We start from the raw sequence: 13,653 nt of genomic DNA, 5'->3' as shown, positions 1-13,653 counted from the left end.
GTTAGGAGTACAGGTCTATTATCACAACATTACCAAACTGAAAGAGCTGCAGTTGTAGGAATAATTTTTCTTTTTAATTTCTCTGAAAACATTATGTCCTATAGCCAGAACTCCATGCTGTGTGATTTATCAGCATGATCCTCAATTAATCTGCAGCTGTGCCATCACGGAACATCCATGTACAGCACATCAGCTTGTGACACAACAAAACAATCTGTCCCCCAGCCAGAAAAAAAGTCACCACCTAAGCAGAAAGAAGCAATATTTGGTATTTATAATGTAACGCTTTTAGATCATGAAGAATGAAAAATTAAATACAGATTTGAGAAGTAGCATAAAGGATAAAGGGTTTAATCTAAATGGGGCAAGTGAAAGCCAATATTTCTGTTGCTCCTCATTTTCCCCTGAACTGATAATTGTAGAGACAAATAAAGAAATACATATATTTGAAACCAACATTCCCCTTTTCTTTTAAATCAAATACTTGTAATACAGGAAAGAGCATGTAACAGGTAACTTTTCATTAACAGCCAGATGCCATTCTGAAATTAATTACTATACCAATCTACTCATCGGTACTCCCTGTAAGAACCTGACAATATCTAACTGCATGTATACACGAATTTCTTTCTCCTCTAAGCCTCTTTCGATTCCTTTTACTCATTAATCTGAAGTCTATGGAATTACAAGTGATACATCTGGTTAACTAAATTCCAGTTCTCTGCTGAAAAGCAATACTTAACCCGAGAAAAGACAACTGTCCATTAACTGGGATATAGAGTGCTCTTTGGAAACGGCCACTGGTGATATGCAAGGATCAGACTTCTGATTCCCAAAGCTGAAGTTATGTTTGCACACCTTTCAGGTGCAGAAAACTGTGAACTAAGCGCTCTGTATGTGATTCGTCATGACATTAAAATTGCAGTCCCTCAATGTCATTTTACATAGTCTCATTTTATTTCATGCTGTGTTGATTTTCTAAATTTTCTTCAGCATGTTTAAATCATAAGACAGCTTCAGTGATTTGAAACAGCTAATAACAAACAAGTTACCAAGGGACCATCAAAAAGATGTATCTCCAAGTAAAGTCTAAAAAAACCCACTCGTATTTGTTTCAAATATTATCTGAATGTTGAGTATCAAATGCAAGGTGCAGAAACCTGTGTTATCAATACAGGTTGGAGGATGAAGGAATTAAGAGCAGTCCTGCCCAGAAGGACTTGGGGGTGCTGATGGATGAGAGGCTGGAGATGACTCAGCCATGTGCACTCACAGCCCACAAAGCCAAAGTGTCCTGGGCTGCATCCAAAGCAGTGTGGGCAGCAGGGGAGGGAGGGGATTCTGCCCCTCTGCTCTGCTCTGCTGAGACCCCACCTGCAGTGCTGCATCCAGGTCAGCACAAAAAAGACACAGACACGTTAGGGCTGGTCCAGAGGAGGGCCACAGAAACGGTCAGAGGGCTGGGAAATCTCTCCTATGATGGAAGGCTGAGAGAGTTGGCATTGTTCAGCCTGGAAAAGAGAAGGCTTCAGGGAGACTTGAACGGGTACCTGAAGGGAGTCTGAAATAAAGCTGGAGAGGGACCTTTCAGCAGGGTTGTGGCAATAGGACAAGAGGCAATGGTTTTAAACAGAGAGGCTAGAAAGATGGAAGGCTTTTTTTTTTTCACAATGAATGTGGTAAGGAGCAACAGGAACAGGCTGCCCAGAGACGTGGTAGATGCCCTATCCCTGGAGACATTCAAGGTCAGGTTGGACAGGGCTCTGAGCAACCTGGTCTGGTTGCAGATGTCACTGCCTACTGAAGAGGGCTTGGACAACATGATCTTTGGAGGTCCCTTGCAACCCAATCTATTCTATGACTCTGTAATTCTGTTTTAAACTACTTCATAACCATTAAAAAACCCCAACAAATTTCAAAGGTCAAAAGATTAAGGTTTAGAACCTTAAAAAATGGTGCAAGAACAGTTTATCTGTAAAAGCAGACAGATAAACACCATTTGTGATAAAACACAATTACAATAAAGTAGCTCAATTCTTCATGAAAGAAGAGTAAATCACTCTAAAGGATTCAGACATCTAAACTTTTCGTATGCCAGATTTTTGAGTATTGGAAAATTTCTTCACAATATGTAAAAAAACCACATTGAAATAATGACTTCTAAAAATTTCAAAGATATTCACTACTTTATTACATACCAAGACAAATATTTAGTCTTGTGAAGATGATGTACTTTGGCTCAATTCATGCATTCTTTGTAGCCTCATTCTCCTTTTGTACAGGACAACAGAGGAGGTAAGAGATGTGACAAAATGTTGAGAACCAAAGAAAGGCTAAGCTGACCAGCATAAGAAGCATGCATCAAATCAGGCCCTTCGGTATTTCAAAGCAGCATTAAGAAGTGCATGCAACACCCTTTTGCATCCTTGCTGTAAAAAACTGTTAAAATTTCTTGGACCTACTGCAGCAATCACTGTTCCCACAGATCTCTGGTTCCCTTGCTGGCAAGGCAGGGCCATCGGGCAGCAGAGCAGCACTCGCTCCTGGGACAAGGCAAGGTCTCTGCCCCACCATGCCAGCTGCAGAGGGAAGGCAGGGCAGACATGAGGAGATGGTGGCCAGTGCAGCTTACCACTCCACAATACAAGTCTGCCAGGTCAGTGAGATGGGAGTTTGAAGAGGTCAGGCCTTTTCTACAGAGAGGCAGGCCCCCAGGGAGCAGGGCAAATGACATAAGAACTTGTTTCTGAGAACCTGGATGCTCCACTTCATTTGTGCAAAGCAAATGAGAAGAGGAGGAGGTCATAGCCATTTGAACACCCTCAAGAACCAAAACTAGCAACCTCCCCTCCCAGCAAAAAACCAAACTCAAACTAAGAGTACAATTAGTTTTGTATGGGGCAGAAGAAAAATGGGGATTTGGCTTCTCCTTCTCTAGGCCATGAATGGAGACATGATCCTCACCACAGACACCTCATCAGAGAAAACAAGGAGGCAGCTTAGTCACATTGTGAGAAAGCCACCAGCCCAGTGACAAAAGAAGGACCAGGTTTCCTTGTACACCTTCTCCCTGGACACTGCCCAAACTCCAGGACAGCAAAAGCCCAGGCCAAGTGCAATAGGCCTGAAACAGAAAATGCTGCCACCACCACCTGGCTCCTCTTCCCATCCTTCAAGCAGTATCTAGTCCATGAAGAAAGACTGGGCTCCAGAAGCAAACACTGCTTCTACCCCACTAAAGCAAGACACACTTTTACAGGAGAAAGGCAACATTACTATGAGAAGCACTGGAGATAAGGCATCCCTTGGTGCAGACTCTTCCTTCTGCAAATGAAGTACAAGGCAGGAGTGGGATGGAAGGTAGAGATTACAAGAGCATCTGTCCAGATACACAATGGCAATTCTCACCTTTGGCAGTTTTTCCTCAGCTGCATCACAGGACAATGAAATATTGCCACTAGCAAATGGCCAGGAGCAACAGATAACTCTTTCCTTTGAGAAGCAGCTGTCTTGGCTGTTCACAGCTCTCCAGTCAGCATTCTTCCTCCACACAGAAACCCATCTTGCAAATAGACATATTTCTGCTTTGCACCTGCTGTCACAAATTCCATGGGCCTCTTCTCTTGGATTGGTACTCTGTGCTATAGTGCCCAGGAAGTGATGTAGCCTGTGACAGCACAGCTTTTGGTAACAGACATCTTTAAAGGTGCTGGTGGAAGCACTCAAGCATCAGTGGGAGGAATCTCAGGAAGATGGACCTGGCCTGAAGGAATGGAGGTCATCAGAGAAGCCTGAAGGAACCCTGGCAACTGCCTGCACAAAGGGACATTGGGCGGGGACTGAAGGTAGCACAAAGAGTGCTGCAGGAGTGCACCTGCCACAAATATATTTCCCAATAGGTAACTCATTCCAAGAGCATGCCTGATAAGCCCTTCAAATCCCACCCTAAGTGACTCTTCAGAAACAATACAAACTCTTACTGCTTACCCTTCTTCTATTCAACCTCCTGTCAATAAATCCTTCCTTTCAGGGTTCCTTTTAATTTCAGCAGTATCAACCACAGACATACTCCTCATTCTCCTAATGCTTTCAGAATGGTCTTTGCAGAACCTTGCATGCCCTGTCTTCATCAAGGAGGAGCTCTGTGCACCCAGCACTCCAAGGAGTAACAAGTGGTTGTGTAACCACACAAAGCTGCTGGACTTAGAAGTCCATTCAACTATGACTGAACTGTATCACAACCCCTTCCACATGGTGACCTTCGGGACACTGAGACAGAGACCATTCCCAGGCTGTGCATCCCAAGGCCATCTCTAAGCTTTCATCGAGGCTGCCAGGGTTCCCCTGATGCCAGGGAGATGCACGTATCCTTCACAGAGCTAAGGAGGACCAGTTCACCCCTCCAGTGCATTCTCATCACTTTTGTAAGGTTGGGGTCAAAAGCACTCACTTGTAGCCCCTAAACCAGTGAGTGCCCTTAAAGCATGAGTACTCTGCAGGTTTTAAGATGTAAATGCTCACAGCTCACCAGCAGCACCAGTGCTCTTACACAGAAACACTTTACCTGATAAAGTCCCTCTTTGTAGAGAGTTCAGAACAAGCACAGCTCTCCCATTTCTCATCCCTCCCTCCCAGACCACTGGGCACAGTACTCTTTCAAGGCTTTTGCAAATTTTATCTGGAAATTACATCCTTTTTACAGAAGAGGGCATATCTGTTTCTCTGAGGGACCACAATAGAAGCATGAGCTTCCAGACAGTGATGCCAGCCTCTGGAGGGTGATGACAACTGTTTACACAGACCCCACAGCTGCCAAAGCTGCGCTCCTAAGCTGCAGGTCAGCACTGACAGCACACAACCAGAGCAGTGAGGATGCTTTGTCCTCAAGGCAACTACAGAAATCACAGGCTTGCAAAATAGTGTGATTTTGTCTGTTTTCATGTTTAATGTGGATTAAATGTCAATAACTATAGGCTAAACTTCTAGCTCAAAATTCTAATTCTACAAATAAGCAAAAATCATTGATTCCATGTGCCATTCTGGCTGAAAGGCAGCCTTTCCTTTCTCTTAATTAACAGCCCTCTTCAAATTCCATCAGTGTTCATGTAAACATCCCATCAAATAAGCTTATCTCTACTATATGAATAATTCAAAACCTTTAGGTTTATGCAGAAAATCAGAAACAAACCTGCCTGAACAAAAATTATTAGTGTTGTTTAGTTGGATTACAAATACAAGCTGTAAGTTGCTACTCAGAAAATAAATTAATTTGCTTTTTGTATTGTGTCTGAGTACTCCCTCCAAGCACATCCTTTGAGGCTTCCTATTTCAAAAGGAAAATTTCACACTTACTGCTTTTAGTGCAAAAGTTTGGGCTGGTACTTTTTATATGAGAGAAGGCATTACCCTTTGAAGACCAAAAGGGATTGCTAAGTAAAAGCTTAACAACCAAAAGAGCTTTTACAGCTACTGCTGTCAAATTTGAAACATTATTTTTAGCTTAGACAGGATGACAGTAACACACCCAGTTATAATTTACACCACAGGTACAGGCTGGCTGGAGAATGGAACAACACTAGAACTGGGAGACAGATTTGAGAGGGTTTGTGGACAGAAAGCACAACATGACCTAGCAATATGTGCTTGCAGTCCAGAAATCCAATCATGTCCTGGGCTGCATGCAAAGCACCATGGCCAGGGAGGGGATTCTGCCCCTCTTCTCTGCTCTGGTGAGACCCCATCTGTAGTGCTGCATCCAGATCTGGAGTCCTCTGCAAAGGAAGGACGAGGAACTGTTGGAGCAAGTCTAGAGGAAGCCACCAAGATAACCGGGGAGCTGGAGCACCTCTCCTGCAAGGATAGGCTGAGAGAGTTGGGGCTGTTCAGCCTGGAAAAGAATAGGCTCCAGGGAGAAGTTAGAGCCCCCTTCAGTACCTGAAGAGGGCCTACAAGAGCTGGAGAGTGACTTTTCTCAGGAGCACTAAGTGATAGGACAAGGGGTAATGGACTTGAACTTAAGGAGGATAGGTTTAGATAAGATATCAGGAAGAAATTATTTACTGTGAGGTTGGTAAGGCACTGAAACAGGTTGCCCAGAGAAGCTGTGGACTCCCCATCCCTGGAAGTGCTCAAGACCAGGATGGATGGAGCTCTGAGCAACCTGGTCGACTGAAAAGTTTCCTGCTAGTGACAGGAAAGACGGAATGAGACGATCTTTAAGGTCCCTTCCTACACAAACCATTCTGTGATTCTGTGAAGAATTCATCCTATCTAAAGCTATTAACAGAGATGTTCAGACATGTTTTCTACATTCTGCCTTATGCAGTGCAGAATTATCATCATGCATTTCATTCTCAAGTGAAATACAAAGAAAACACTAAAGTTAAAAACCAAAACATCACCCAAAAAGCAATGAGTATATAAAACAAATTTAATTTAGTTCACCCCATAGAGAAATTTTAGCTTATTGAATTTTGCTTACTGAAGGTTCATTCACCTAGAAACTGAAAAACTCGAGGGGATTTTATCCTCAGTTGTGGAAACATTCTTGAATGTAGTATGTATTTAAGGACTCACAAAAGAGAAAGAGGTGATGTCTATAGTAAGTAACCATTCTTGGTTACTTTTCCAAAATAAGTGAAATTTTCAAATTCAGGAATAATGTGCTTCAAAATCAAACAAACAAAACAAACAAAAAACCCATAAAAATTCCCACAAACCCCACAAAATACAACGAAACTAAAAAAATCCCAACCAACAAGAAAAAAACCCCACAAAAAAATGTAAATGGTTTGCAAGTATATCATCTTCATGATTAAAGCTATTTTTGTGATAGACAGAGGGTGTGAACTATGGTGTACGAAGGAGCACACTGAAGTCTTAAAGCTCCCTACTCTGCCATGACTCATGCACACAGAATACACAGGCCATGAAGCCTTGGCACATATCTTCATGGAGTACACAGTAATCTACATTCCTCATATCTTAAAATAAATAGCAATCTAGTCCTAAAATTTAGAAAAAAATCAAACAATCAAACACTTAAGAAAACCCAATAAAGGGAAAACATATGTGCAAACTTGAATTCCTTTCTGTTAATTTGAAAAAAATTGCATGGTTTCCATCAGAAAGGATATGTTCCTATTGGTATTTGTGTGAGAGGCAGGAGTCCAAGAGCTGATCCAATCCAGCTCAAAATTCCCTCTGAACACTGACAGCTCTTCAGCCTGGCTGTGTGAAAGGCTGACAGCATCTACAGCTGACAGCTACCAACAGAGCAACAGAGAGACTCGCCTGGCACACATCCATCTGTTTTCATTTCCCCTGACCCTCATGATAGGGGTGCAGGGGGAAAGGCAAGGGAGGATCAACCCAACACAAAACTGGACTGATGGTGTCTTGCTTCAGAGTGAGTCTGCAGAAATGTTCAAATCCGCATCCCAAGTGGCAAAACAAAACTCGCCTTCACAGGGTATGTTTCTGCTACCCATGTAACTGTGGGGTTTTTTAGGTTTTTTTCTCTTTCTTTTAAACCCATCTTCATGTGTAACCAACTAACATCCTGTGTCCCAGTTTAATTCACTGTAATTGTTATCTGTGTTGACCAGGTTTCCTTCCTTATGGAGGTGTTGTTAGCAGTACAGTCACAAGACAGCCTGTTACTTCAGCATAGACAACCAAGGGATATTTTGCAAGCAAAACAAGAAACCCTCTTCAGGGCATGTCTGGGAAAGAGAGCATTATATAGGCAATATGAGGCAGCTACACGTGGAATAGGAGGCTTAAATTTCAATAGAAACAGTAGTTTCAATCACTACCATTGCCTCCACTGCTCACTGATGTAGGCAGAGTTTTTGTCCCCTTCACACAAAGAACAGTAATTTTTCCTCACATACATGTGTGACTATACAAAACGTAAGACTGTGGTAGTTTCTTTAACAGGAGGGAAATGGTGCAATGGTGCTCTTCAAAAAGCATAAAGCTGTTACAGGTATTTTGCTAGATAATTCTTTGGCTATATTTCCTTTCCAAGATTTCCTCCTGTATTCTGAACACCCAAACTTGCATAAGGCAGTAGGACATGCAAAAACTGCCGGCTCTTCCTTTGGAGAAATGTGTTTTTTAAACAAGTTTAAAAAATTTTTAAAAGAAAACAAAGTATCTTGCTCTGAAAAGTGCATTTAACTTTTCGTTAATGAAAATAGGAGTGATGTGAAAATGGACACAATCTTCCCTCTTTGATAATACAGCAAGGATAAAGCACCAGAAATACTTACAATTCCTAAGGCAAGTTTCTTCTACATCTGCTTTAGGCTATTTTGGCTGTAGCATTTTTATACTCTAATTATTTTGTGCATTAAATACCATAAATATCCCTGTTGATTTTTGATCTATTTGTGGGTTCTAACATACAGCTGTATTTCATTTGGTTGAGAGGACACTCTGCAAGTAGGACTTGTACACCAAAGCATTTCAGGGACCATCATTATTATTTATGGATAAACCAGTGATGCTAACAGCTTTTCCCTATGTTATAGTTCACTTTTATGTCTGTGTACCTATACCGAAGCATACCTATGTGGGACAGAGGAAGAACATTTACTTATGATTTACTTTGAAAGGAAGTGAACAATCACTTAGCTTCATGTGGAAGGAACTTTGTAGTCCATTTGCAACACAAAAAATACCTTTGTAAGCAAAAAAATATCCTAGCTATTTCTTCAGAGACAACAGATCTTTCTCCAAGACAACACACTAGATTAACAGAAGTGTTTTCTCTCTCCTTATGAGTAAGCTCCCTCTCCAAATTAGCTTAACCTACTGTACACGTAGCACAACATTAAGTATTTCTCCCTTTTGTGCATGTATTTGGGGTTCAGCTGCCATCTGCAAAAGGTATTTTATTTGACTGGCATGCACATAATAAATTTGGTTAACTGTATCAGGAAGAGGAGTTAGTAGCAGAGAGTAAGTTACATATTTTATAGAAAGACAGTCATGCAGATTAAATCACCTACCTGTACTAGTGCGATATGTGCCTGTGTGTGCTGGTTGCAGAGGGTCCCCCTGACTCTGGCTGAGACTCCTCATAGGGGGCTTCTGATAAACTCTGTCTTCGTAAATAGGATCTATGTGGTGTTCTGGAGACTGCAGTGCCCTTAACTCGGAGCCAAGGTGGCTGTGCTGGCTGCTGTAAGATGCCCGAGACCCAGCTGCAAACAGATTTATAAGAAACGTTTAAAAGGGAGAAAACAAGAGACAAATACAGGATCTGACTATTAAAATTTTACTTGAAAGTAGCACTGACACACAAAAAAAATCCCAAACAAAACTAAGCAGCAAGTGTTTTCAATACGCAAATAGAAATAGCAAACCAGGGCAGCTATGGCTCTGGTTAACCACTTTAGCTGCATCATCCAGCTGCCTGCATCTACATCAAAATCCCATTTCTTCCAAGGAAACTACATATTTTGGAGAGATAGATATGATTATCATCTCTACTTAAGCAAAGACCAAAGAACCCACCACCTCCTCTCAAAAAAAAAGAAAAAAACCCAACTCTCCCCCTCAAAAAACAAAAAAATCCCAAAACCAAACTAAACCCAAACAAGTCCCCTCACCCCTCAAAAAAATCCCAAAACCAAAAAAAAAAACCACAGACAAACAAAAACAAACAAACAAGGCAAAAGTTGTGCAATCCAATAAACTAAACTAAACGGGTCCAGGGTTGGGAGAGGTAGGAGGGTTGGGAACAAGAGCAGCAGAAGTCACAATGAGTTTCACATGTTATGCCCGTATCTGAAGACCTACAAGTGAAATAAGCTGGACTTGATGAATGGATGTAGTTTTACATGAAGGCTGATCTTTCAAATGCTTCACAAAAGTGCAATAGAATGGTTGTGCCTTATCAACATTTTGTCTTCAACACTTTGAAAAAGAATCAAGTTGCTAAGACTTTCTACAACTTAAATATCCTCTGAGAATGAATAAATTAAACACGCCTCCTGAAAAAATTATTTTAAGAATACAGCTTCTTTTTTTTTTTTTTTTGTAAATTAACACGATCAAACGCGATTTTATTAAAATATTTTCTTAGTCTACTATGAAAAAAAGTTTATATTAGAACATTTTAAAAAGAGACTTATGTATTTCCAGCTGTGATTGAAGTTGTCACTTCAATCCTTTTGCCACTCAGGTACTTCAGCTCTGTGATCTGTTATCAAGATTGGCAAGGAGAGTCCTGGGGACGCCACGATACAAACATTACAGATTTTAAAGGTAAGAATGAAGCAAAGTAGGCAATAAGTATGCAAGCAACACTTGGCAAATGTCAGGTCTATACCACTACAAAGTGGTAACATGCCACTTAAGTGTTTAGATGAGCAAAGATACAACTATTGTGGCCCCGGCTGCTAGTTCTGCAAAGCTGAAATCCTGGATGTAGGTGATGTTCCACCAGCTGAGCTTGTACTGCTCAGACCACAGGTATAGTCATTCCTGCTGAAAGCCTCTGCCACAGTCATTGTGCTGGCAGTGGTCTTGTTGCACAAACAGACACTAAATACTTTTAAAATGCAAAGCACAGATATAAAGTAAGGTGAGATAGCAACACAAAATAGAAATAAGAAATACACACTGACACAACATTACTTAAACTTTAATACAAATTGTCTGGAGAAAAGAATAATTTATTCCCTTTCCTTCTTCTCATCAGCTTGTGCCATATACGTGTTTTCTTCTGAATTTTTCAACATTCGTGCATGTTTTCAGTGGAATGCCCTATTTGCATATTTTTCCCTTCAAACATTTTTCAGTCTGACTTGCCATTAGAACACTGCTGAAAGTTATCCTGCTGCTCCCCTTACAAGAAAGTCTGCAAAGAATCCCAAAGACATATTTTATCTCTAACTACAGCAATTACCCAGAAAGCTGATATTTCTATTACAGAATTAAGTTCTTCATGGTCTACATTTTCAAAGTGCTCTTTAGCCCTGTACCCTTGAGACTGATTTTCAGAACAGCTGAACTGCTCCCACCAAGGTCTAGTATCCTTCAGAGTGGCCTGAAAAACAGCCTGTTTTGATTATGTCCGATTTTCAATGCATATTTGGCTCAATCTGTATTCAGAGGAAAAAATACAGAAAAATTGAGCAGAACATTTTAGACATTTAAGAGTGTATCACCAAACTAGACTTGCTACAGAATAATTACAACCCATTCTAGAAGCACTGCAATTCTTTTGCCTGCATAAAAGTTAACAGTGCTTTTAGAACAATAGATTTTCTTCCTAATCCAGCTTCCTGTAAACCAAAAGATTTTACCCATTGAACTCAGTAGCAGTATAGCCCAGATATCAGCATGCTTCCAAACTGTTATGGTAATCTTCTGGTGAGGTGGGCTTAATTCAACCTCCTTCATACTCTACCAATAGTTCTGCATTTCAAGTCGTGATACTAGTCTAAATAGAAGCTTAATAGTAGTTTATTATCTTAATACTGAACAGAGATTTATTTGCAAATTACACACGTAATTAAGATTTTAACACTACTGCATTAAACAGTAAGCACATGTGTAACCAGAGAAACTTCTTGACCAAAACATTTAACCAACCTGATCTGACTGAAGTTAAGTGCAATCTAAAAATAACTTCAAGGCATCTGAATAAAAACATTATGACTTAACATCACCCCACAAGAAGTTCGAGTTAAAACCCTATCAGGGAGTAACTGCCACTATCGCCCTAACATTTCAAGAAAATGAAGATTTCAACAGGTAACTGAAATACTTTCGTTTTAGAAACTAAACCACTCCCAAATCTCAGAAACTGAGGCCATTTAAAAGCATGTCTCTTAAACACCTTTAGCTTCAAGCAAAAAATATACTTTTGTATATGCAATTTTTCTACACTATTTCCAAATTATCAGATATCAATATTTATACACAAAATACTACCACCCTTTAAGGTTCTTAAATATAGTTAAAAAGACAAAAAATCAGAAGATTATAAGAAGATGTAATATCATCATAATTTTCAATGTTTCTATTAAATTGGTATTTTAAATACTAGAACAGCAAGTTGATTTAAGTTAAAATTTCAGTTGTTCTTAGAGGTTTTTTACACGTATTAATTTATTCAAGTCTCAACTGAGGAGCAACAGTTTTTATAGCATATTTTATTTAAATATTAAAATCAACAAACTTGTAGTTGTTATACCAAGAGTTACATCCACGAAAGGTCACACAGATAACTTGGGGATTTCAGACAACTGAATCCCACCTCATGTACACACTCAACCCTCCACCATATTCTGCGTTGGAAGGCACTGGAGAGACAGTTGAGATAACTGATGAGAACAAAGAGCATGAATTCAAAGAACGGATGTCACTGAGAAGGAGAGCTGTAACAGGTCTCCTGCCTGTATCCCGGGCTAGCAGCCAGCAGCTACATCCTTTCCTACTCAAAGCTGCAAGCTGACCTGTATTTCTGCCTTCAAAAACACTCGCATTAATGCAGTTTGAAGCTCACAGAGGCTGGAAAAGCAACCAGGTCAGAATGGAAAAGCAGCAACCAATACACTACTAGGAAGCAATAGAACAGATCACCAAGGCCCACAAGTAGTCTGACATTAAAGAGGCTCTGTGCCCTCAGAAGTGGTTTCCCTAAAGCTAGAGGCGTCATGAATGCATGGCTCACCCCAAACTGCACTAACCAAATCCTGTTCTTAACCAGCTGCCATCCCTTCACTCCACTAATAGCACTGCACCTCTCTGGGCTGCCTGAAATCAAAGCAGTGATGGGCATCAAGGCCACACGCCTTTCTCCTACGTATTCTGAAAATGGACTCAGCCCTACTCCCTGGCCAGCCCACCCTGACAGCAATGCTATTTTTCCTTCAGAAGTGTAATCAGGCATCACCCCCACTCACAGACAGGCCTATGCTCAAGTTCAAAGAAAATTTATTATTAAACTTTCAGTCCTGCTAGTCTGTATTTATAGATGATGTATCCTTTGCCAGAGCATAACCAGAACTCTCATGATCATGGTGGTGAAGAAGTGGGGTAGTAGATTAATTAAAAAAACAAACCAAACCAATCCAAAACTACTGAGAATAACTAAACTATTATTTAGTGGTTAAAAAAAAATCCATTAATTAATTATTCCAAGAGTCCAAACTTGTTTGACAAAGGACTGAGAAATTATTTGATTGCAATGCCAGAGATGCATCACAGCAGAAGGTATATAGAAGACTATACAGCTCTAAAATAGCTGTGAGAGGCATAAAATTAAAAAAAAAGAAGTTAAATTCATTTTTTTAGAACAGAAACTGATTAACTATATGAACAAAAGCATATAGTTTTGTATAGTATAAGTATATATAGTTTATATAATATAAGTTTAAGGAGTCTTCTCTTTCTTCTGAAGCCTCCAAGACTGAAACCTGAAAGCAAGTGGAATGTCCCTCCTTCTGCATCACTGTGGAGCTTTTGTGAGCAGGTTCCACACCAGGATACCACATGAGCCCCCAGTCAGGTGAACTGGACTAGGGCAACAACGATAATAGAACTGTCCAGATGAAAACACACATTCCTGCATGAGGTATTTCCTCTCTTCCCACATTCAAGAGGGGCAATGGAAACAACACATGAAAAGTG

At 40.4% G+C, this 13,653-nt stretch overlaps 1 protein-coding gene across 5 annotated transcripts in view; it reads right to left on the bottom strand.

The window, feature by feature from the left end:
- CTNND2 (catenin delta 2) overlaps positions 1-13,653 on the bottom strand; it is a 630,539-nt gene that overhangs the window by 238,734 nt on the left and 378,152 nt on the right. For all 5 annotated transcript variants that reach the window (XM_088170959.1, XM_088170931.1, XM_088170938.1 and 2 more), the window contains one exon: positions 9,018-9,212. In XM_088170959.1, the coding sequence (XP_088027085.1) occupies positions 9,018-9,212 (195 nt within the window). The remainder of the gene's footprint in view (positions 1-9,017; positions 9,213-13,653) is intronic.

This window comes from Sturnus vulgaris, chromosome 1, assembly GCF_052056855.1.
Source record: "Sturnus vulgaris isolate bStuVul1 chromosome 1, bStuVul1.hap1, whole genome shotgun sequence".
NCBI lineage: Eukaryota > Metazoa > Chordata > Aves > Passeriformes > Sturnidae > Sturnus > Sturnus vulgaris.
The sequence above is the reverse complement of the archived record's forward strand: the minus strand, read 5'-3'. Positions and strand labels throughout refer to the sequence as shown.